Source organism: Anolis sagrei, chromosome 3 (genome assembly GCF_037176765.1).
Source record: "Anolis sagrei isolate rAnoSag1 chromosome 3, rAnoSag1.mat, whole genome shotgun sequence".
Lineage (NCBI taxonomy): Eukaryota > Metazoa > Chordata > Lepidosauria > Squamata > Dactyloidae > Anolis > Anolis sagrei.
The window spans coordinates 8,018,527-8,043,555 of record NC_090023.1 but is presented as its reverse complement, the minus strand read 5'-3'; the positions used below and the strand labels follow the sequence as shown (position 1 = coordinate 8,043,555).

Sequence of the window (25,029 nt, the reverse complement as noted above, 5' to 3'; positions counted from 1 at the left end):
AGGGGCCGGATGTGGCCCTCCAAGGTCATTTACCCAGCCCTCAATCAGGGTCAACCTAAGTCTGGATCGACTTGAAAGCACACAACAACAACAACAACAACAATAACAACAATCCTATCTCATCAGCCAAGAGCAGGCCCACACTTCCCATTGAAATACTAATAAGTTTATATTTGTTAAAATTGTTCTTCATTTTAATTAGTGTATTGTTTTAAAGTGTTTTTTGCACTACAAATAAGATATGTGCAGTGTGCATAGGAATTCATTCTTTTTTTTTTCAAATTATAATCCGGCCCTCCAACAGTTTGATGGACTGTGACCTGGCCCTCTGTTTAAAAAGTTTGAGGACCTCTGTTCTAGAACATGGCTATATAGCCCGAAAAACCTACAACAACCCATAATTATTTATTATTTCACGTAAAGTTACATTCACGGCAGCAGTTGTGCATTTACTAAAAATCAAGTTCGTCACCACAGCACAGAAAGGGTGAGTAGGAATATGGTTCTAATGAAGTGACACTTCCAAGGAAAATTTCGCAATACACAAGAGTTAGCAAGTCGTTTTGTAATATCTAGCATCATAATAACTTGTGTTAGCCATTCAACATGCTACCAAGTTACACAAGAACTAGGAAATTAATTCACTGGTATAGAAGCAGTTGTCAAAATCTATAGCTAATCCATGTTTTCACAAATCTGCACAGGACTTCATAATTTTTACTCCTCACAATCCAGACCTTAGAAGGAATTCTGCTTAAATGCTTTTAAATAATAATAATAATAATAATAATAATAACAATAATACTTTATTTATACCCCGCCATCATCTCCCCAAGGGACTCGGAGCGGCTTACATGAGGCCAAGCCCAACAACACATCAATAAAAACAAAAAAGCAATAAACAAAAACACTACAATGCAATACAATTAATATAAATCTAAAAATATAAATATAAAAAGAGCCATTTGTTCAAAATGTATTTTGCCTAGTCAAGCCATAGTTTTAACAACACTCTTTTTATTTTACCTGCTGGCCCACGTATTTCAGTCCATCTAGATTGACCTTCCATTCAATCAATAGCTGGTAGGTGTCATTCTTGCCACCCCATATCTTCACCACAAAACAGGACACAGATGTATCAAGACGATCAGGTATTAAACCAAAGTCAAGGCTTCTCCATGTTGGGTTCTGTTGTTGCAAAACAAGAGGGATGGTACAGAAAATATGTTCAAGATTGTTTTACCTAGCTGTGCACTAATCAGCTTTCTACATTTGCTGACGTCAGAGGTCCTGGACTCTTGCAAAAAGTGAGAAAACTATCAATAAAACCCATTTTTGAAATCTAAGAGAAGGTCTGGAATCTCGGCATCTTCCAGTGGGGTCACCTTCTGCCTAATGATGATCCCAGAGTTGTGCTGGAGAGCCTAGAAATGTCTAGAGAGGTGCTCTTCCTAGAATACTCAAAGTTTCCCAGGAGAACTCTATCAACAACGTCTGGCAGAACATGACCACAGAGTTGCACTAGAAGAGCTAAACTTTCCTGTTAATCATATCCACAAAAGATAAACTCACAAATGTGTAGGGCCAACTATAACTGCAGTTGCCTTGAATTTTGGCTTTGAAGAAAAGATGGAAGTGTATACCAGGTAATGGAAGGGTAGTGGAATCCTATTGTTAATTTTTAAATCATTTGATCAATGATCAAGGGTCTGGAGAACAAGCCCTATGAGGAGTGGCTTAAAGAGATGGGCATGTTTAGCCTGAAGAAGAGAAGGCTAAGAGGAGACATGATAGCCATGGATCAAGATGTGAGGGGAAGTCATTGGGAGGAGCGAGCAAGTTTGTTTTCTTCTGCCCTGGAGATTAGGACGCGGAGCAATGGCTTCAAACTACGAGAAAGGAGATTCCATCTGAACATTAGGAAGAACTTCCTAACTGTGAGAGTTGTTCAGCAGTGGAACTCTTTGCCCCGGAGTGTGGAGGAGGCTCCTTCTCTGGAGGCTTTTAAGCAGAGGCCAGATGGCCACCTGTCAGGGGTGCTTTGAATACGATTTTCCGGCTTCTTGTCATAATCGGGTTGGACTGGATGGCCAACGAGGTCTTTTCCAGCTCTATGATTCTATGATTCTATGATTTAAATTTTAAATTACATCTAGTAGTCAATACAGCATGCGATCATGTATATCTAACCAGTCTAGATACTGGATTACCCCACAAAACTACAGCATAAGCAATTCTAACTTCTCCTGTCACACTCAATATCTTCCTATGCACTGAATGGAAGCAGCTAGCCACAAAACCATCCATAAGGATCTGAGAAGTCTACCAAAATGAGGCTGCCATGAGGTTGTGGATGCTGCCTTGAATCTAGAACTAGACTGAACTAGAATCCCAATTATAGAATCATAGAATTCTATGTTTGGCCATTAGCTTTGTCGGCAAATATTAATTAGAGACGGAATGTAAAAACATCTAGAGATACCTATTAATTTGCTTTTTACCACATTTGTAAAAAAAATCTCAGGTTGTTTTGATTGAATTTAAAAAATGCATGGATTTGGGCCAGGTACTCCGCTCTCCAAATTAATGGAATAAAATTGTCACACCCTCTGAATTGGCAAAATTTAACCTTTTAAGCCATTTCCAGAATAATGGGAGTTACCATATATACTCAAATATAAGCCAACCCGAATATAAGCTGAGGCACCTAATTTTATCACAAAAAAACTAGGAAAACGTATTGATTCGATTATAAGCCGAGGGTAGGAAATGCAACAGTTACCGGTAAATTCCAAAATAAAAATAGATACCAATAAAATTATATTAATTGAGGCAACAGTAGGTTAAATGATTTTGAATATTTACATAACACTGTAATTTTAATTCAAAATAAGACTGTCCAACTCTGATTATACCGTTATTCTAACCTTCTTCAATGTAAATGTGCTTATGTATCCTTCCAATAATAATAGAGTAAAATAATAAATGTAGTAAAATAATAATAGAGTAAAATAACAGAAATGAAATAATAAAAAGAATAATAGAATAAAATAATAAATGCAATAATAATAGAGTAAAATAATAAATGTAGTAAAAATAATAATAGAGTAAAATAACACAAATGAAATAACAGTAATAATAGAATAAAATAATAAATGCAATAATAAGAAGAGTAAAATAATAATAAATGTAATAATAACAATAAGTAAAATAATGTAAATATTATAATAATAATAATAATAATAATAATAATGTAATAAAAATAATAACAGAGTAAAATAAATAATTTTGACTCGGGTATAAGCCGAGAGGGCCTTTTTCAGCCTAAAAAAGGGCTGAAAAATCAGCTTATACTCAAGCATCTATAGTATGCTCTACCTGCCTGCCATTTAGGAGCTGCATATGAAGAGTCTATCAGAGAAAACCTAAGTCAAGTCACTAATAGGAATAAAAAGGGAGTCAAACCCCCTGCTGAAATCCCTCTGTCCATTTCAATTTTCTCCTGTGTGTGCACGTTTTTCTCTTTTCGAAAGCTCTAAGCCTTTCAGTACAAAATATAAAGAACTTCACAAATCTTGAAACACTCTTATAAAAGGTTAAAAGTAATAAAACTCACCCATCTCTAATCTGAAAGACCACCCCTACCTCTTCTGATATACAGCCTTAACATATTTTAATCAGAAGTAAGATTAGAACGGGATTTCGGATTTGGTTTCATCACAGGAAAAGAATGGCTGGAATCCAGTGCAAATAATGTTATCTTTGGGGACACCTAGTTCTGAATTGTGCACAAGAGAGCAAAACAAGGCAATTTTCAACAGTGCAACTGGCTGGGGACAGCAAAAATTTGCTCACTATTGCTTTCACAGCTGAAAGAGAATTCCAAATAGTTCAGTATTCCTCTGATAATATTATAGCAGATTTAAGCCAATGGTATAGCAGAACTGTGTTCAATGGGAAGGAAATTCCCTCAAAACACCCTATTGTCCACCCCCACCTTCAGAGAGCAATGAAAACAGCTTGCCAACTTCCACATATGAGGTCAAAGGGAAACAGCAAAATCTCTTAGGATTTAGGGAGAACAATGTTGAAGTAAATTATCTAGGTAAGGTAAGGGAAAAGATTAAGTACAAAACAATGAAGTCAACTTACCAGAGAATTCTTGATCACTTCACTTTTATAGAATTCTAGAAAAAGGGGAAAAATTAAAGAAAGATTGGAGGTTTCACCACGCAATTTTGAACTCTAAAACTGAGAGCTGGGTATGTTTAGTTTGGAGGAGAAAGCTGAGAGGAGACCTGATAGTCTTGTTTAACTATCTGAAAGGATGTCATACTGAAGAGGGGGTCAAGCTTGTTTTCTGCTGCTCATCGAGACTACGTCACAATGGAGTCATGGATTCAAAGAGCAGGAAAGAGATTCCACCAAAACATTAGGAAGAACTTCCTGATGGTAAGAGCTATCCAACAGTGGAATATGTCACTAGAATCATAGAATCATAGAATCAAAGAGTTGGAAGAGACCTCATGGGCCATCCAGTCCAACCCTATTTTGCCAAGAAGCAGGAATATTGCATTCAAATCACCCCTGACAGATGGCCATCCAGCCTCTGTTTAAAAGCTTCCAAAGAAGGAGCCTCCACCACACTCTGGGGCAGAGAGTTCCACTGCTGAACGGCTCTCACAGTCAGGAAGTTCTTCCTCATGTTCAGATGGAATCTCCTTTCTTGTAGTTTGGGACTCTGATGGAGTCTCCTTCTCCGGAGGTTTTAAAGCAGCGGTTGGATGGCTATCTGTTAGAGGAGAGCTTGGATTGTACTTGCCTACATAAAAGAATAGAATTACGACTGGATGACCCTTATGGTGTCTTCCAACTCTCTGATTCTATATACTTCAACCTGGCAAAAACCTTCATCTAGATTTTCAAGGGTTCAATTTTGAGGTGAGATATCCCCATGCTAAACAAAAGATTGTTCAAGAAGCTGGGGGACACCCGCTTGGACCCCTGGCCGTTGACCTGTGGGGTCCCACAAGGTTCCATTTTGTCCCCCCCCCTGCTATTCAACATCTACATGAAACCGCTGGGCGAGGCCATCCAGAGTTTTGGAGTTCAGTGCCATCTCTATGCGGACGACACCCAACTCTACTACTCCTTTCCACCTAAATCCAAGGAAGCTCCTCGGATACTGGACCAGTGTCTGGCCGCTGTGATGGTCTGGATGAGGACGAACAAGTTGAAGATTAATCCTGACAAGATAGAGGTCTTCCGGTCAGTTGCACGTCGGATTGGGGTATAGGGTGGCAACCTGTGCTCGACGGGGTTACACTCCCCTTTAAGACACAGGTCCACAGCTTTGGGTTCCTCCTAGATTCAGCACTGACGCTTGATGCTCAGGTGTCAGCGGTGGCTGGGAAAGCCTTAGCACAACTAAAACTTGTGCGCCAGTTGCGACCGTACCTCATGAAGTCTGACTTGGCCACGGTAGTCCATGCCTTAGTTACCTCTAAATTGGACTATGGCAATGCACTCTACGTGGGGCTGCCTTTGAAGATGGCCCGGAAACTTCAAGTGATCCAGCGTTCAGCTGCCAGACTTCTAACTGATGCGAATTACAGGGAGCGGTCTACCCCCCCCCCCCCCCCCCCGGTTTAAGGAGCTCAATTGGCTGCCATTCATTTTCCAGTCCCAATTCAAGGTACAGGTTATCACCTACATAGCCCTAATGGTTTGGGGCCCACCTACCTTCGTGACAGCATTTCTGTCTATGCACCTGCATGATCCCCTTCGATCATCGGGTGAGGCCCTCCTTTCACTCCGACCTCCGTCACAAGTGTGACTTGTGGGGATGAGGGAGAGGGTCTTCTCTGTGGTGGCCCCTAGACTTTGGAACTCGCTACTTAGTGAAATTAGGCAAGCACCCACTCTGGCAGCCTTCAGGAAGAGCCTAAAAACTTGGCTGTTCTGGTGTGCCTTCGAAGAATGAACAACAAATCCCTAACCTTGACCCACTCAGTACATAATGTCCTTCGATGCACTTTATCTCACTCTTCAGTGAAATAAATCCCATTGTTTGTCCCATCTGAACTTCCCATTAGATACATTACCCTACTAATCCATCTCACCAGGCTTTTAAAAATCCTATCCGTTGTATTTGGCCCTGCCCACTTGGTTCAATGTTTTGTTATTTATGTTATACTCTGTGTTTATTTTGTATTATCTTATTTTGATTTATTTTATTGCATTTAATTTGATGCATTATCTTGTGATTTTATGTTGTATTCTTTTGCTTTGTTGTAATTTGTTGGCCTTGGCCTCATGTCATCCGCCCCGAGTCCCCTTGGGGAGATGGAGGTGAGGTATAAATAAAGTATTATTATTATTATTATTATTATTATTATTATTATTATTATTTACACATACAGACAAGCAACTTGAATGTCTGTGTTATTCATCCCAATAATTTTAAACTTTAGTCTCTCAATAACTAAATTTGAAACTTGGTGAAAAGGCCACGATTCCGCACATATCTAGGAACAACCAGGAACACAGGCACTCAGGAAATATTCTATGTTGTTTACTGTTGTTCAAGGCTTAGTTACTATGGAGATAAGCATCTTAGAAAAATATTAAGAGAGCTTGTGCAGTCTGGGGACAGGTCGAGGGTAAAGGGGTGGGAAGGCGCACATTCCTGGCATTTGTAGTAGCAGGAAAGGCCAGTTACGGAAGTCGACAGCATCAATGAGATGAACTTTCATCCACTTAACAGAATACAACACCAAACAGAAGATTTTTTCCAGTAGTTAGGTGTGGAGTTTTAATGGATTTTAGCAATTTAATGTTCAGTTAAAGTTTTAATGACACAAAGGGTTTAACTGTTTTCAATATTTATATTTTAATGCATTTCAATGTTTTGATTTGCATTGTATCATATTTTTTGCTAGCTGCCTGGAATCGCTATATAAAAGTAAATAAATAAGATAAATTATGTTGGACATCCCATGCTTTCTCATTACTTCTGAAGGTGACACCACTGAGTGTTTGAGAAGGATAAAGACATAAGTGTGTTCAGGGTCAACACAACTGTATTGGAGATTATAGAATTCAGTAATCCTAAAAATGGCAGATTGACAAGTGCAAGTTGCTAAGGGCTAGATAAGGCTAAAGGCTGGCTGTTGAACCTCAAAAAATTTAACTTGGGCGCCTTTCTCCAGACTTAGGGAAGACACACCACAGGCTAAACAGGTTCAGGAGGACTAATGGGATATGCTATATGGTAATGCTGGAATAATGTTCCTTCAAAACACAAAATTTTATTAATTTATTTATTTTGAACATTTCTACCCCACCCTTCTCAACCCCCGGGGGGACTCAGGGCGGCTTACAATTGGCAATAATTCAACGCCGCATCATAAAATACAGAATACAGAATAACAAATATAACAATTAACATGAACATTAATAAATAAAGATTAAAACAGTATACTTAAAAACTAGCTAAGGCAAAAGGTAGGCTGTTGAACCCCAAAAAGTAACTTCCCCAGACTTAGGGAAGACACACCATGGGGCTAAACAGGTTCAGTAGGGCTAATGGGATATGTTATATGGCAAGACAGGAATAATGTTCCTTCAAAACACAAGCAAACTAGCTAAGGCTAAAGGCAGGCTGTTGAACCCCCAAAAAAGTAACTTGGGACATTTCTATCCCATTCTCTGAGAGCCAGAAGGGTCTTATTGTAATTCCCAAATTCTGGTCCTCTAGATATTTTCTGGAGGACCAGAACTCCCAGAGGCCTCAGCTGCCTTGGCCAACGATCAGGGATTCTGGGAGCTGAGGTCCAAAACACCTAGAAGACCAGAATTTGGGAAAAACTGGCCTAGTGGTTTAAATGCTTGACTACGACTAAGGTTTGAATCTCCACTCAGCTATGGACTCCCACAGAGTGACCTTGGGTAAGGAACACTTTCTCAGCCAAAAACAAGATGGGCAGTGAGGGCCATTGAATAAAGGAACAGGAAAAAAAATAGTAATAGAGCTATGTTTACCTTTACATATTTTTGCATTATCACACAAATGAAGGGTGAAGTAGGTATCCAAGAGGCAAAAACCATTCCTATTAACAATGTTCCGTGCCGCGATGTTCCGCAAGTGACGAAGGCGCCGCTGCAAAGAAAAGCAAACATTGATGAATTATAAAAGAAGAAACAGTAGGAACATCTTTCTGTGATAGTGACAAATTTTAGCAGCCCTTCCACAAAATACCAAGACTTTATTACATAATTACCTCACCATCTTTCATTATCCCAGCTTCGATTCACATTCTCATTTAATCATGACCTACTACTTTAAAACCAATTTACTGAATCCATGGATTTCAGCTTATTTCTTCTTTTCACAGACTCCTTACAACTGCCATCAACTTTTAACATTTTCAATTGCTTCCTACTTTTTCAACCCCTAAGTTTGAACAAAATCAATTCTAAGCAGTATATAAGAGGATCTAGTGACTTTAAGGTACAGGCTGAGCCTCCCTCAACTAGAATTCCAAAATACTGCAAAATCCAAAATTGCCCACATGGATAGCTAAAAAAGTGATTTTTTTTCTGATGCTTTGATGTTCATAAACTTGGTCTCATGCACAAACTTATTAAAATTTGTGTATAAAATTACTTTATGGGTATGTACATAACGCGTATGTTTTATGTTGATTTGGGTCCCAACTCCAGGATTTCTCATTATATACATATATGTAAATACAAGTATTCCAGAATCAGAAAAAAACCCAAACATCTCAGCTCCCAAGTATTTAGCATAATGGATATTCAATCTGGATTTTGTTACTGTTTGGTTTCCCTTCCAAATATTAACCACACCTTTTGCTGCTTAGCTTCCAGGATCAGACAATATCTGGCACCTTCAAAATATACATCCAATATTTCTCATTCCCATTTGTCTGTTTTGTTAATTATCCCACTTATCATACTTGTTTGTCTGAATGCAAGGTATGGATATAAGTAGGCAGTCATACCTGTACTTTCTCATCTGCTAAACTCACATATGTGATATTTCATAATATTTGTTTTAAGATGGTTTTAAACAATTGATTTTAAAGTGGATTTTCAAGTGGATATAACTGATTTTAGTGTTTGTGTATATTTACAGTTTGTTTTATGTTTCGGCATTGAATGTTTGTCATATATTTATTTATTTATTTATTTACGACATTTATATGCCGCCCTTCTCAACCCGAAGGGGACTCAAAGCAGCTTACAAGATATATATACATACAATATATATATTATTAGCATAGCTCAATATCAGTATTATATATTACTATATTGTGCTATATATAAGTTGTGCTCCGTCCTGAGTCCCCCTTCGGGGTGAGAAGGTCAAAATATAAATGCTTTTAATAATAAATAAATAAATATTTACCCATCTCTTTCTTTTGACGCAGAATAGTAATTAAAGTCATAATCTTCAAATTACCCTTTAAATTAAAATTCATGCCCTCAGTACAGATACTCTGGAAAAAATACCTGGAATTTTTTTCCGCCAATTTCTACTTTATGTTGGAGACATCTTTATTACAGTGATTGTTTCCACCTCCATACCAAACGTGTAAAATATAGCTTTCTTGATATAACTTGGATAGAGGGCACTTGGTATCTGCTGAAGTTTGGTTCCAGAACCCGCTGTGGATACCAAAATCCATGGACTTCCTAATTCCATTATATACTGTTGTGTAGTAAAATAGCATTCCTTATATAAAATGGCAAAAATAAAGGTTAGCTTTTTGGATTTTTAAAAATACTTTTAGGTCATAGATACCTGAATCCATGGATACTGACAGCCAACTATAGAGCAAAAAAAAATGTTTACCTCTGATCCATATAAATAAATCAAACCTTTTAAGCTTTTATGATTAATCAGATGTGAACATACTCATGTTGTCGCCTACATAGGCACAGATAATGGGGGCTGAGAGCAACAATGGCTCATTAAAAATACAATAGCTGTTCATTTATAGGACAAGTAATATTATTCTTAACTAATCTTTCAGCAGTTGGATCCGCCGATATTATAGCAACATTCTTGGAATGGCAGTAATCATCACCACAATGCCTTTCTGAAATGGTAAATCTTAGCTGCCAATCCTATTTTGACACATACCTCTATTATCCTAAGTTTTAAAAATCAATCTGAATGCTACAGAGATCAGAGTGATTAAGAGGATTGCTATTAAGTTGGAAATGACTTGAAGGTGGATAACAACAACACTTTCCTAGCAGCCACTAGTTTTGGAGTGAAATTGCACTAGATCCACTATATCTGAGAACAGCATGATATTCTAGTATTGATTAGTAGGATTCAGAGCCCTAAAGCTAATTTACTAAAATGAATAAAAAGCATTTAATTAACACAACTACAAGGAAGGCCAAGCATCAAGCATCAGGGCTCATGTGTTTCCAAGAGCGGTGCTTAGCGGATGTCAATACTTGTAGCACTCACAGAAATGCCCCATTCATAATCAATATAAAGACGTCGTACTATTGGACAGTTATCATTCCAGTACAATAAGCATTTAGGACTGGGATGTGATGCAGTTAATGAGACATTGCTTCACTCGAGAACATGATTCGGTAGTGGATTGTTCACAACAAACAGTGACATCACACTGTGACATACAGGTTTTATTTTAGAGTCGAGCAGTTAATTGGGACTGACACTTATGCACACACAAATCATTATTACTTGCCATGTTTAGTACCAAAACATCATGCCGGTTACTGGTGTGGCACTTCCAGAACCAATGCACTCCACTAGCACAACTCACCGAACACATGACCACTGGTACATCGTACGTCACCAATAGAAGTGGAGTAAACCCAGGAGAAGAATCATTACTGGAGTCCATTTGTTCATTCTCTTTGGATATAAGGCTAGTGCTGCCTGGGGTATCACAAAGTAAAAGGGAACAGTTAATCCCTTTTATCATCAGTACTGTGTAAATCCCTTCCTCCAACCCTTGCCTTCACCTGCTTTGTTCTTTTCCAGACAATAGAAACAACTAGTGCGTCGCATACACCTTTATGTTCAGGGCTATCAACAGAAAGCTGATACATACACCAAGGAGCAAAATATGGAGAAGTTGCTATTCTAATCCAGTTCTCTCTGTGATGTCCTTCTTGCCTACTTGCTTGGCAGTCACTGGCCCAAGCAGGATTTCACCCTGACATCCGCCAGGAAGTAGCAGCCAATAGTGAAAGGACCAAGGCAGAGACATCTCCATTCCATCCCCTGTTTGGGTATCAGCCAGCACGTCAATGACTTAAATCCAGAAATAGTTTTCTAAGATCTACAGAGACACTCGCTGGAACACCTCAGCAAGCGAGAGTCAAAAGTGGCAAGCTCAAACCCAGAACCTCAATCCATGGCTGATACCAAATGAGAGACTCCCTCCTGGGCACACAGAGGACTGGGCGACTTGGAAGGCGCTGAACAGACTGCACTCAGGTACCACAAGATGCAGAGCCAACCTTCAGAAATGGGGCTACAAAGTGGAATCCACGACATGCGAGTGTGGAGAGGAGCAAACCACTGACCACCTGCTGCAATGCAACCTGAGCCCTGCCACATGCACAATGGAGGACCTCCTTGCGGCAACACCAGAGGCACTCCAAGTGGCCTGATACTGGTCAAAGGACATTTAAACAACTACCAAACTTGCAAACTTTGTATTTTGTCTGTTTGTTTGTTTGCTTTGTTCTGTTAGAAATGTAATATAATTGACTGGTTGCCTTGACACAACAAATAAAACTTAAACTGGTGACTTACAAGTGATGGTGTCCTCTTTCTAATCTTTATTGCCGTGTTTTTGTTCCTCCTTTCCTGCACATCATGCTTCATTCCCACCCTTCATGCTCAAATACGTCAAGCATGTCCTAAAGGGCCCATGTTTCCTCCAACCAACTGCTGATTTATCCTGGCCTCTCTTTGAACCTCCTTGTGTCAAGTAAGTTCTCAAGAATAGCAGCAGATAAACCTCCCAACAGTCCTGGTTGACTGCATGATTCCTGGAGACCCAATTTTAAAATCCGGCAATCCCATGAATAGGCAGGCTTACAAAAAGAAGCCCAACACAAGCTTCTCAAGTATCCTCTTCTCTTAGAGATGTATATCTTGGAGGCTCAAATTAGTTCAAACATTTCCCCTAGATTATTCACATTACCTTTTGGCAAGCTGAAAGGGCACAAAGAATTCAGACAAAGCAGTTTGCATTCAGCCTTAGTAAATGCAATGTTTTGACATCGATAAGATGCACAGCCTTTCAATATAATCTTAAACCTCTCAGCTATAGATCCTTTCAATATAAATAAACTTAAAGTATAGGTCTGATATTTGGCATCTGGATTCCGAAGTTATGATCTGCAGGTAAATTTAGCACAACCTTTAAAAACAATGTTCAAGGAACAGAATGAAAAACACCAGCAAACACAATTTCCCCTTCTCTCATGCATTGATCCATATCTCCCAAGCTCTCCAGTCTGCTTTTTAGGGTCACCAGAGGCCACTTGTATTTATAACCATACAATTCCTCATGATTGTAGCTCCTTCTCGTGTTTTTAAATAATGCCAAACTGTTTAGCAATAACTCTGTAACAGCAGGATCTTATCACCCTGTTCTGCCACTTAATCCTGCACAATTGCAACACTTCTTTCCTGGAACGAGCCAATACTGGCAGAACCATTTTTCTTCAATTATATTAGTTCTCCCTGTTTCTAACATTCTTATGGAAACTTCCTGATGCCTCTGTAGTTAGAAAAACACTACATTTTCAGTACCTCCTTCCAGTCTCTCACAGCAGAAACTTCTATTAGTTATTATCCCTCTACCATCCCCTTTGCACGGCCCAATCATCTTTATCCAATCTGAAGCCTGAACCAATGAACTTGCATGAAATTGATTTTTTACGGTACAGAAGGCCTTCCACTTTCATGGAGGTCAGAAGAATTTATTTTATTTATTTATTTAAAAGTTTTGTATACTGACCTTCTCACCTCTCTTGAGGGACTCAGACTGGTTTCCAACCATAATATCACATACAGTTAATAAAACATCATAATTCACATTACAGTAAAATATTAAAACAGCAATTACATTCAATAACTACAATGGTCAGTCGTCACATTAAAATCGTTGTTCATCATCCTCCATCCATATCTCAGGGTGTTGGCTCACTCGTCGAATGCCTGTCTCCATAACCATGTCTTCACTTGTTTCCTAAATGTCAGGATAGAAGGGACGGTTCTGATCTCCAGTGGGAGAGAGTTCCAGAGTCGAGGGGTCACCACCGAGAAGGCCCTGTCCCTTGTCCCCACCAGACGCGTATGTCCAGACGAACATGACCCCACAAAAAAACAACAACCTAGAAATAAAAAAAAATCTCTAGGAAACTCTAGGTCCTCCAACATAACTCTATGGAGGACCTGAAATGCCTAGAGTGATCTCTCTAAGAACACCTAGCTCTTCCAGTGTGTCTCGATAGTGAACATCTGCCTCATGTTGACCATAGTCACTATGGAAGACTTTAAAAGTCCTAGAGAGGTACTTTACTCTTATTCTCTCTCTCCCCCCCCCCCTATATATATGGTTTTTTCCACTTCCGGGAAGGAGGGGGGGGGGTCCTGTGCCCCTAACTCTAGTTTTGGTGGCCCAAAACAATAAGAGCTACACAACAGAATGCTGAATAAACTGTCTCAGAAGATTGCAGACTATTCTTTTTCAGAGGTCATTTAAACGAGAGTCTAACACCAGTTTGCCAGAGGTGTTTTATATTCTGGTAGTGTTGTAAGATTGAACTAAAACATCCATTCTATGTTTTTAAATTAAAATTCCTTGTGTCTACATAAGGATATGCAAGGAATCTGACAAAGTGAAGCAAAACTAAGCAGGGAAGTGTGTAAGCTTCAGGTCTCATAAAGGCTCGTAAAGCTTTTGTCCACATAGCTAACAGAGAGGCAATATACAAACATTTTAAATATTTAATAATGTGCTTATTTTAGGTAGTGGGGCATAAAACTAGAAATACAACCTACGCTATACATGTATATAGAAGAGACGCCTATCTACTTGCAAAACTTTGGATTCTTGAAACATGAGCTGTCTAAACACGAAGACTAAACTACTCAGTAATTTCTACAGAAAGCAAATATTACAGATACAAAATATTTTGCTCAGGTGCAAGTTGTTGATTGTGTTCAATGTTGTTGGACTTTCTTCTTCCTATCAGAAGTCCTGACTATGCCTGAACATTGGCTGCACAAGCAAGCAGATACCAAACATGAAAGAATTTGATGAGGTAAGAATAAACATTGTTTTGACAGGTGGGAAGCATTGAAGCATGGGTTAATAGGTAAAAGTAGATATTTTACCCCTCTAGGCATGCAAATGTTACAAGGAGTGGAACAATTCTATGTTTTAAATAGTATAGGCAAACCAGATATTTCAGAAGTACAAGTTTAGTAGGTAACAACGAATTTAGCTCATAATGATGCACTATTGCCTGTGGGGTATCAGAAATACTGCATGTGAAAGCAAAATCCAAATATCAGGTTTCCCCAAAAGCTACTTCAATTGATCTGTTGTCAACTCTCCCCTTACATCTGGGCTATGACACTGCTCTCAGATCAGTAAAACAAAGACTGTGTGATATCACTTTCTGTAACCTTTGGACTAATTCCTACTCATCCTGCTCCCCGAGTACAGAATACATTGGGCCTTTCATCTAGCTGAGGACTGAATTAATTTTACTGTGGTTAATTGTCATCGGGTTTTTTACAGTCAAAATTTAATAGTTTTTGCTTTGAAAAGTTTTGAGATACACTTGATTATACCAAAAGTTATGTCCCTGCAGCAACTAAGAAATGGAATCCATGACATTGTCCTGTGCAGTCCATAAGCAGAATCAAAAAAATATGTGATTACTCCATTAATGGTTAATATGCCAGACAAATTGACCGAATTTAACATCAAATTCTTATTGCAAGATATGAATCCCACTGCAATTTTGGTTGTTGCCAAGTATTTGTCACAAGCAGTCAGGATTAGAGAACAAAGCTTCTAAATTAGGGGAAATGTCTGAAATAAACTGCCTATATGAGTTTACCAACTGTTCTTTCTATTCTTAATTTATTTTATACTAGCTGCACCCGCCACGCTTTGCTGTGGCAAACCTTCCCTCTTTCTCTCCTTCTTTTCCTCTTTCCTTCACTCCCTCTTTCCTTCCTTGCTTCCCATCTTTCCTTCTCTTCTTCCTTTCTTCTCTATCTCTTTCCTTCCTTCCTCTTTTTCTTTTTCTTCTGCTGTCTCGCTTTTCTTCCTTCTCTCTTTCCTTCTTTCCTTCCCTCCCTCTTTCCCTACATCTTCCCCTTCCTTCGCTTTCTCTTTCCTTCCTTCTTTCCCTTTTTTATTTCCTTCTCTCCTTCCTTCCTTCTCTAACTTTCCTTCCTTCCCCCTTTTCTTTCCCTCCCTCTTTCTCTCCTTTCTTCCTTCTCTACCTCTTTCCTTCCTTCCCTCTTTGCTTCCATGCTTCCTTCTTTCTTTCTCTCCCTCTTTCTTTTCTTTCTTTTTTTCTCCCCTTCCCTCCCTCTTTCTTCCCTTTTTTCTGTACTATCATTTAGCTTTTTGTCATTTAGCTTTTGGGGGCTTTTAAGTCCCTTCTGCTGTGTTTTTCCGTGTTTTTATGAGTGAAGGACATACATTGGGTTGTTAGGTGTGTTGTGTCCAAATTTGGTGTCAATTCCCCTAATGGTTTTTGAGTTTTGTTAATCCCACAAACGAACATTTCATTTTTATTTACATAGATATTATGTTTGATGTTGTGAATTTGAACAGGCTGGGTCTGTAGAAGAAAAAAGAATTGGTTTTGAATATTGAGTTCTGGCTTACCACTGACTATCCAGAATTTAAACTATAGTACAGAATTTAACTGTCTTGCTTGTTGTAGAGTACCACAGAGGTTCTTTTTCTATGTAATAGGCCCAGCAATAGGAGAGATCCAGGGGCATTGTGAATTTATTTCCTGTTGGAGATTTAATAGTTTTTCATGACAGAAATAGTATACACAAATCTAAATCAGCCTTTTTAGCTAATGAAGGCGTCAAACATTAAGTACTATTATGAATTCCCAATGGCTGATGATAACTGGTGCCAAGCACCACCAAACATTATAAAGCATGTTATAAAGGGGGGGGGGGGGAGTATCTTCAGTCTGTGAATCAATGCATGTCAAAGAATTGTGCTGAGAAAAGAAGTTGGCACTGATTTCTGTGTTCCTTCAGCACAGAGTATCACGCCGCATATCACATCAAAAGAGTTTTGATGAAAGACACTAGCTTGTGAAGCTACATACTAAGCTATATTTAGATAACCCACCAACATAAGATTTGACAGTTTTGCTTAATCTTCTGTGTGCCTTTCCAAACAAGCAATCACAAGACTTTTGAGAATCCCACCAATAACTCTGCTCTCCAGCAAGACAGCAAAAGGAGAGGAGGAGGAGGGGAGAAGACTATGAAGATGGAGGAAGAACATTTCTCTTATAAACAAAAAATAATGGGAATGTGTCTCTGCCCCCATTCAAAGACAGTTTTTCCAGCATACTAAGTTTATCTGATAGCAAACAAGATGAAGAAATAAAAATAACTAGTATTTTCTAAATAAACGCTTTCATTCATAGTCTACTGGAGCAATATATTTTGCTAAATATGTAGATATTGCCTTTGGCAGTGGCACAAGACACTGGCTGGTATCTTTTTAGTGACTTATCCAGGCCTGAATCCAACCTACATCTCCATAAGGATTGTCTCTTTTTTCTTTCTTACAGAATGAGAAACTCCACCTAAAAAAGACAGTTTTTAGCCGGTGCAACCTCCCCAATTTAATGCCCAGTGGAAAATGGGAAAACAGCATACTCGTAACTATAGACATGCTATAAGTGGAATCACAGCATCAACATCACTCTCCAGAACCCATAGTAGACCCTTAGGAAGTTCTGGAGGTTTCGTTGCCACTGTGTGTCTATTGTACAATTATTTACTCTGTAAAAGTAATGATGCACTCTGAATTAACTAGATTAACATATAGACTGTTCAACCTCACATATATCACAGCTGTTGCATTAGGGAAGAGACCCAGGTATAAATAAAATAAATAAACAAGCAGTTGGGATCTTGGAATTCTGAAAAAGACAAATTCCATTTTAGAAATCATCAGATTTAAAAAAAAACAACTTGTTAGTTTTGTACTGTCTCTATACAGATATGTGATGAACCCATGTCTTGGATACAGCATTCTTTCTCAGCTGCCAACAGTCAAAAGAATCTTGGAGAGATGGAGGAAGTACAGAAATGAGTAGCCAATATAATCAAGAGGCTAAAGAAACACCCTACAAGACAGGTTACAACATGCACAGTATTTAATTTAGAAAAATATAAGGAAGTGCTTGTGAATCTGTAAGATTACTTGTGGTGCGAAAGAAATTAGAAAGAAATCCATTCTCCTTCTCTCATAACAGAATTCAGAGCCATATTATGATGCAGGATAGTGGGAGATTTAACAGACATAAAATATATAGAGTTCACTACCAAAAGATGTAGCGGTCTGGGAATCATGTCTTATGTCCTAGGAAACCAAGCATGTTTAACATGAGAAAGAGAAGGTTAAGAGATGACATGAGAGCCATGTTTACATATTTGAAAATATGTCATATTGAAGACCAAGCAGACATGTTTTCTGCTAGTCCCGAGATTGGGACAATAAGCAATGGATTCAATTTCCAGGAAAAGATATTCCCATTTGAAAAGCACTTGTCTTGAGGAAATACTTTAAAAAGCCCTCTATCTGTTTAGGTGCTAATAGCATAAAATAAACTGTTGTAAAAACAAGGCAAATAAATCATCCTGGAACTCCGCAGAACAACTAACCGTTATAGTTAACAATACCAAGGTAGATGGATCAATAATCCGACACAATCTAAAGCTGCTTCCTGTGTTTTCAGGAAGATTTCAAAATGCTTATCTATGCCCAAGACTCCAGAAAACCACTGGCAGTGCATGCACCTAATATTGAAATATAAATACCAAGGACATCTGAGATCACTTTTCAGTAATGTTGCGCCTTTCTCCAAACTTACTAACCAGCAGAGTTCGTTCCTTCACGCCAGACTCGGAACCTGGAAATCTTCTTTACATTACAATCCTTCCCAGAAACCTCCATTAGCATGCCCAGATGTGTACTGTGGGAGATAGGTAGTAAAATCCAAAGGAGTAACTTTTACAAGCTCTGCCCAACAATAGCAAGAAATCGCTATTTTCACCATCACCTTTTGTGTTTATGTAAAAGAGATAGATATGGACAAAGTGAAATGTGTCCAGAGAAAGATGACCAAAATGGTCAAAGGTCCGGAAACCAAGCCCCATGAGGAGCTGTTTAAAGAGCTAATATATTTAGCTTGGGAAAAAAGGGGGTTGAAACTGGACATGATACACCACACAAATAGACCCAAAAAGGCAGACAACTCTATGTGCATGCATTTATCTGTGTGGTTGTTCATCACCATTCCACCTATAATTCTTGCAATTCCAAACAAGCAATCACAAGACTTTTGAGAATCCCACCAATAACTCTACTCTCTAGCAAGACAGCAAAAGGAGAGGAGGAGGAAGATGGAGGTAGAACATTTCTCTAATAAACAAAAAAAATAATGGCAATGTGTGTCTGTCCCCATTCAAAGACAGTTTGACCAGCGTATCAAGTTTATATGATAGCAAACGAGATGAAGAAATTTATTTATTTATTTATTTGGGGTTCTTGTACCCCGCCCTTCTCACCCCGAAGGGGACCCAGGGCGGCTTACAGCTGCAAGGCGCACTTAGACGCCTGCTACACAAACAATCATCACAAAAAAAAATATAACAGTACAAATTCCCACAATTCAACATTATCCACTAAAATCAGTAAAATGATAAAATCAGTAAAAACAATACAAACCTGGAACTTCCTCCTACCCATCAGTGTACAATTAACTCAAAGATCTGTTTTGGTTCCATTTCGACAATCCTGCCAATCTCACACATCTGATTGTCTTATTTGGTTGTCATTGTCTAATTGCCTGGTTGCCCAAAGGCCTGGTTCCACAGAAATAACGAGTATATTCTAAACAATAGAAATAACAATAGAAATAACGAGTATATTCTAAACAAACACCTTCCTCATTCATAGCGCATTATCTTCTTTACACTCGGGGCAAATCTATAATGTAGAATCAATGCAGTTTGACACCACTTGGTTCAATGCAATGGAAATCTGGGATTCATAGTTTGGAGATGCACCATAACTCTTTGGTGAAAGATACTGTAAAACTACAACTCCCATGATGCTGTAACATTGCTCCATGGCAGTTAGAGTGGAGTCAAACTGAATTAATTTTACAGTGTAGACCAGAGTCCTCAAACTAAGGCCCTCCAAGGTCATTAGAATCATAGAATCAAAGAGTTGGAAGAGACCTCATGGGCCATCCAGTCCAACCCCCCTCCAAGAAGCAAGAATATTGCATTCCAATCACCCCTGACAGATGACCATCCAGCCTCTGTTTAAAAGCTTCCAAAGAAGGAGCCTCCACCACACCCCGGGGCAGAGAGTTCCACTGCTGAACGACTCTCACAGTCAGGAAGTTCTTCCTCATGTTCAGATGGAATCTCCTTTCATTTACCCAGCCCTTGCTCAGGGTCAGGGTCAACCTAAGTCTTGAAAGCACACAACAACAACAATCCTATCTCATCAGCCAAAAGCATACCCACACTTCCCACTGAAATACTAATAAGTTTATATTTGTTAAAATTGTTCATTTTAACTACTGTATTGTTTTTATGTGTTCTTTGCACTACAAATAAGATATGTGCAGTGTGCATATGAATTCATTCAGGGTTTTTTTCAAATTATAATCCGGCCCTCCAACAGTTTGAGGGACTGTGACCTGGCCTCCTGTTTTAAAAGTTTGAGGACCCCTGGTGTAGACACACCACCACATTCCTCATCTAGAACACAAGACCTGCCCTTTTCTATGATTATCTTCAAAAAGCATCACACCAATTCTATCATTTGAAGGGCCATATCAAAGATGGTCTGAGGAGGCTGCTCCCAGTGCCCCACCATCCTTACAAATCCCTTTGGTGGAAACAAGAAAGACAGACGTCTCATCAACACTGATCATTTAATGAAGTTTCAAACCTGTACTGAATAAAGTGCTTTTGCTGTGTAGATGACTACAAAGGAACTCCTGGAACCAGTTTAAAGTCTGGAACATGATTACACACAAACCACAGAGCATTGGTGCACATTACGGGCTTTCTTTTGTGTGCTTTTGTGGTAGTTTGTTGTGTGGCTTCCACAATTTGAAGCCAACAAACCAACTACCCCAAATGGTCAGTATAGATGGGGCCAGGGTCTTCTCATCTGTTGCTCGCAGACTTTAGAACTCCAGCCCTTGAAGGGACTAGGATGGGAATAGCTACTAAAAAGTAATCTTGTATATACGTTGTCAGCCACCTTTAGTGTCCATATTGGGATAAATAATAGAAGTATAAATGAACTAACAAACAACAACATAGGGTGGAGCCAAAATCTGAAGTATCACACTTGTTCACACTGATGGCTAAAATAGAGACACCTTTGTTTTCCAGTGGTTCAATGTACACAAACTTTGTTTCATGCATACAGCATTATTAAAAATATTGTGTATAAAATTGCCTTCAGGCTATGTTTCTGGGGTGCATCTACAAATTTAATGTTAGCTCCCATGCCAAAGACACCTCATTATGAATGTACATATCACTATAGGTATTGATACGTACCACAATTCCAAAATCCTAAGCATTTTGGATCAAGGATACTCAATCTGTTATAATAACAGTAATTATCCCAGGATAAGGCCCCCGGTTGCCTTGATGGAAATCATGAGTGGATCTAGACCAGTGGTTCCCAACCTATTTTTTGACAATGCACCACCTAAGCATCTCTAAAATTCTGATGGCAAGACTCTAAAATTCTCCATGCCATAGAATTCTTATTATTCCTAAAATGAACTCCTAATCATGTGGAGGAAGCATAAAACTCTAAATACAAATTGTAAGTGTATCAGAATCATACAATCATAGAACAATAGAGTTAGAAGAAACCACACAGGCCATCTACTACAATCAAACATGCAGATCAAGAATAGGGCTTCACAGTCACCTACAGACCCCCGGCTGAGACACCACATCTGGAAGACCATCATCCTCGAGCTACAAGGGATTGCCTAAGTAAGTAAAAGCTTGCGACAACACAAGGGGCTGTCTATCTAGACTAGGGAGTCAAACACATTTTCACCGAGGGCCACATCAGCATTATGGTTGCTTTCAAAGGGCTGTTGGTCATTACAAGACTCTCTAAACATAACTAAGTTGTCCTGGCATTGAAAGCCTTGCAGGCCTCTCATGTGACTTGGCCATCCAGGCCTTGTTTAAAAGCTTCCAAAGAAGGAGCCTCCACCACACACCGGGGCAGAGAGTTCCACTGCTGAACGGCTCTCACAGTCAGGAAGTTCCTTTCTTATAGTTTGAAGCCATTGTTCCATTGTGTCCATAGATTTGAAAGGGAACCCTAAGGAACGACAATTATATGTTGCAGACAATTTCCACATCAACACTGGCAAAGAAACAAGAAGAAATGCTGGGTTGTTGTAGGCTTTTCTGGGCTATATGGCCATGTTCTAGAGGCATTCTCTCCTGACGTTTCGCCTGCATCTATGGCAAGCATACTCAGAGGTAGTGAGGTCTGTTGGAACTAGGAAAAAGGGCTTATATATCTGTGGAATGACCAGGGTGGGACAAAGGACTCTTGTCTGCTGGAGAACAAACAAGGAAACGAACAAGGACATCTAATCACCTCTCAACAAAAGTTTGCTCTAGGCCAGTGTTTCTCAACCTGGGGGTCGGGACCCCTGAGTGGGTCCCTAAGGGGTGTCAAAGGGGTCACCAAAGACCATCAGAAAACACAGTATTTTCTGATGGTCATGGGGATTCCATATAGGAAGTCTGAGCCAATTTTATTGTTGGTGGAGTTCAGAATGTTCTTTGATTGTAATGAACTATAAATCCCAGGAACTACAAATCCCAAAAGTCAAGGTCTATTTTCCCCAGGCTCACCAGGTTCACATTAGCGCATATTGAGTATTTGTGCCAAGTTTGGTCCTGATCCATCATTGTTTGAGTCCACAGTGCTCTCTGGATATAGGTGAACTACAACTCTAAAACTCAAGATCAGTACCCACCAAACCCTTCCAGTGTTTTCCGTTGGTCATGGCAGTTCTGTGTGGCAAATTAGGTTCAAATCCATCGCTGGTGGAGTTCAGAATGCTCTTTGATTACAGGTGAACTATAAATCCCAGCAACTACAACTCCCAAATTACAAAATCAATCCTCCCACAACCCTACTAGCATTTACATGTGGGTTCATAGGGTATTTGTGCCCAGTTTGGTGCAGTGAATGAAAATACATCTTCCATATCTGATATTTACATTATGATTTAGAACAGTAGTAAAATGACTGTTATGAAGTAGCAACAAAAATAATGTTATGGTTGGGGGTCACCACAACATGAGGGACTGTATTAAGGGGTCACGGCATTAGGAAGGTTGAGAAACACTGATCTAGGCACTGTCAGGCTATTATATGCTAATCAAGGTGGTCAGTAGAAACATTCACACCTAGCTCCAGCAGACAAGAGTCCTTTCTCCCACCCTGGTCATTCTACAGATATACAAACCCTTTCTCCTAGTTCCAACAGACCTCACTACCTCTGAGGATGCTTGCCATAGATGCAGGCAAGACGTCAGGAGAGAATGCTTCTAGAACATGGCCCTACAGCCCAAAAAAACCTACAACAAACCAATAAATATATTGTCGAAGGCTTTCATGGCCGGAATCACTGGGGTGTTGTAGGTTTTTTTCGGGCTATATGGCCATGGTCTAGAGGCATTCTCTCCTGACGTTTCGCCTGCATCTATGGCAAGCATCCTCTGAGGTAGTGAGGTCTGTTGGAACTAGGAAAAAGGGTTTATATATCTGTGGAATGACCAAGGTGGGACAAAGGACTCTTGTCTACTGGAGAACAAACAAGGAAACAAACAAGGACATCTAATCGCCTCTCAACAAAAGTTTGCTCTAGGCACTGTCAGGCCATTATATGATAATCATGGTGGTCAGTTGAAACATTCACCCCTAGCTCGAGCAGACAAGAGTCCTTTGTCCCACCCTGGTCATTCCACAGATATATAAACCTTTTTCCTAGTCCCAACAGACCTCACTACCTCTGAGGATGCTTGCCATAGATGCAGGCGAAACGTCAGGAGAGAATGCCTCTAGAACATGGCCATACAGCCCGGAAAAACCAACAACAACCCAACAAATAAATAAATAACCCTGAGAGGCAGCTTGGAAGGAAATAGGCCTCCCTTTTCGTCTCTATTCCATTTTGCAACCCAGGATTATTTGAAAGCACTCTCTGCAGCAGACCCAAGAAGCCTGACACGGATATGAGCACACACGTGTATCGCAGAGCGCGTTCACACGTTTTCAGCGTGCAGGTTGGCTTCCTTTCCCTCTCCCCTCGCCAGATGAAGGGGCCAAAGACACCCACGCCGCGGGGCATGACGGGAGACCGGCCTCCTTGCCCCAGAACCCCCTTCGGCACCCCTCACTGTCTGTCAGGCCTCGAGAGGCCTCCTCGGCCGAGACTCACCTGCTGGGAAGGGAGCTCCACATGCAGGGCGCGGGAAGCCGGGCCCGGCGGGGCCAAGACGGCGGCGTTGCTTTGGCTCATGCCGGAGAGAGAGGCTTGACGGCGGCCCGAGAGCAGGAGCGGCCTTGGCGCCTGCGCACTGAGCGCCTTCCCTCAGGGAGCCATGTTGTTACTCTTCACAGAACCGAATGGAGTGAAGGGCCGATGGACGAATGGGAGAGGCGGTGTCGAGGCCGGCGCTCCGCCCTCCGCGCGCGGGGACCAATCGGGGAGCGCGCGCGGAGGGCGGGGCGCCGGCCTCGACACCGCCTCTCCCATTCGTCCATCGGTCCTTCACTCCTCTTGGTAGGCGGGACCAACGCTTGAATCCCTTGGAAAGCAGTTAAACCCAAAATAAATGACAAAAGCGTCACGTGCCCTGTCTGTTGTTGTCACGTGGTCCCTCGAAACTGACATAAGAAGAGAAGGCGGGAGAGCTTGTCGCCATAGCAACAGGCCTTCTTCCTTAAAGGGACAGGCACACTCCTCTTTTTTTTAAGGCAGACTAGAATGGACTTGGCCTTTTTGGCTGCTGCATCACATTGTTGGCTCAAGTCTAGCTTGGGGGGGGTCTATTAAGACTTCTATATCCCTTTCCCAGGGACTGTTTTCAAGCCTATCCAACCTGTATGCCTATCTTCATCATTATAATCAATAATATTATACATATATATGTGTGTGTGTGTATGTATGTGGATGATGTCCAACTCTGTCACTCCTTTCCACCTGCTACTAAGGAGGCTGTCCAGGTTCTGAACCGGTGCTTGGCCGCTGTGACGGTCTGGATCAGGGCGAACAAATTGAAACTGAATCCAGACAAGACAGAGGTCCTCCTGGTCAGTCGTAAGGCCGAACAGGGCATAGGGTTACAGCCTGTGTTGGACGGGGTCACACTCCCCCTGAAGGCGCAGGTTCGCAGCTTGGGAGTGACTCTGGACTCATCGCTGAGCCTGGAACCCCAGGTTTCGGCGGTGACCAGGGGAGCATTTGCACAGTTAAAGCTTGTGCGCCACCTGCACCCGTACCTTGGGAAGTCTGACTTGGCCACGGTAGTCCACGCTCTGGTTACATCCCGTTTAGACTACTGCAACGCTCTCTACGTGGGGTTGCCTTTGAAGACGGCTCGGAAGCTTCATTTGGTTCAAC

The 25,029-nt window shown here is 40.4% G+C and overlaps 1 protein-coding gene across 3 annotated transcripts in view; it reads right to left on the bottom strand.

The window, feature by feature from the left end:
- Nucleotides 1–24,037, bottom strand: part of UVRAG (UV radiation resistance associated) — a 145,792-nt gene extending 121,755 nt beyond the window's left edge. For 2 of the 3 annotated variants that reach the window (XM_060771249.2, XM_060771250.2), the window contains exons 1-4: nucleotides 23,845–24,037; nucleotides 8,044–8,161; nucleotides 4,153–4,187; nucleotides 1,027–1,188 (exon numbers count right to left, since the gene is read on the bottom strand). In XM_060771249.2, the coding sequence (XP_060627232.2) occupies nucleotides 1,027–1,188; nucleotides 4,153–4,187; nucleotides 8,044–8,161; nucleotides 23,845–23,925 (396 nt within the window). In that variant the 5' untranslated portion in view covers nucleotides 23,926–24,037. Of the gene's footprint in view, nucleotides 1–1,026; nucleotides 1,189–4,152; nucleotides 4,188–8,043; nucleotides 8,162–10,835; nucleotides 10,952–23,844 lie in introns of all 3 variants that reach the window. The other variant, XM_067466464.1, reaches the window with a different exon arrangement.
- Nucleotides 24,038–25,029: the final 992 nt, after the last annotated feature.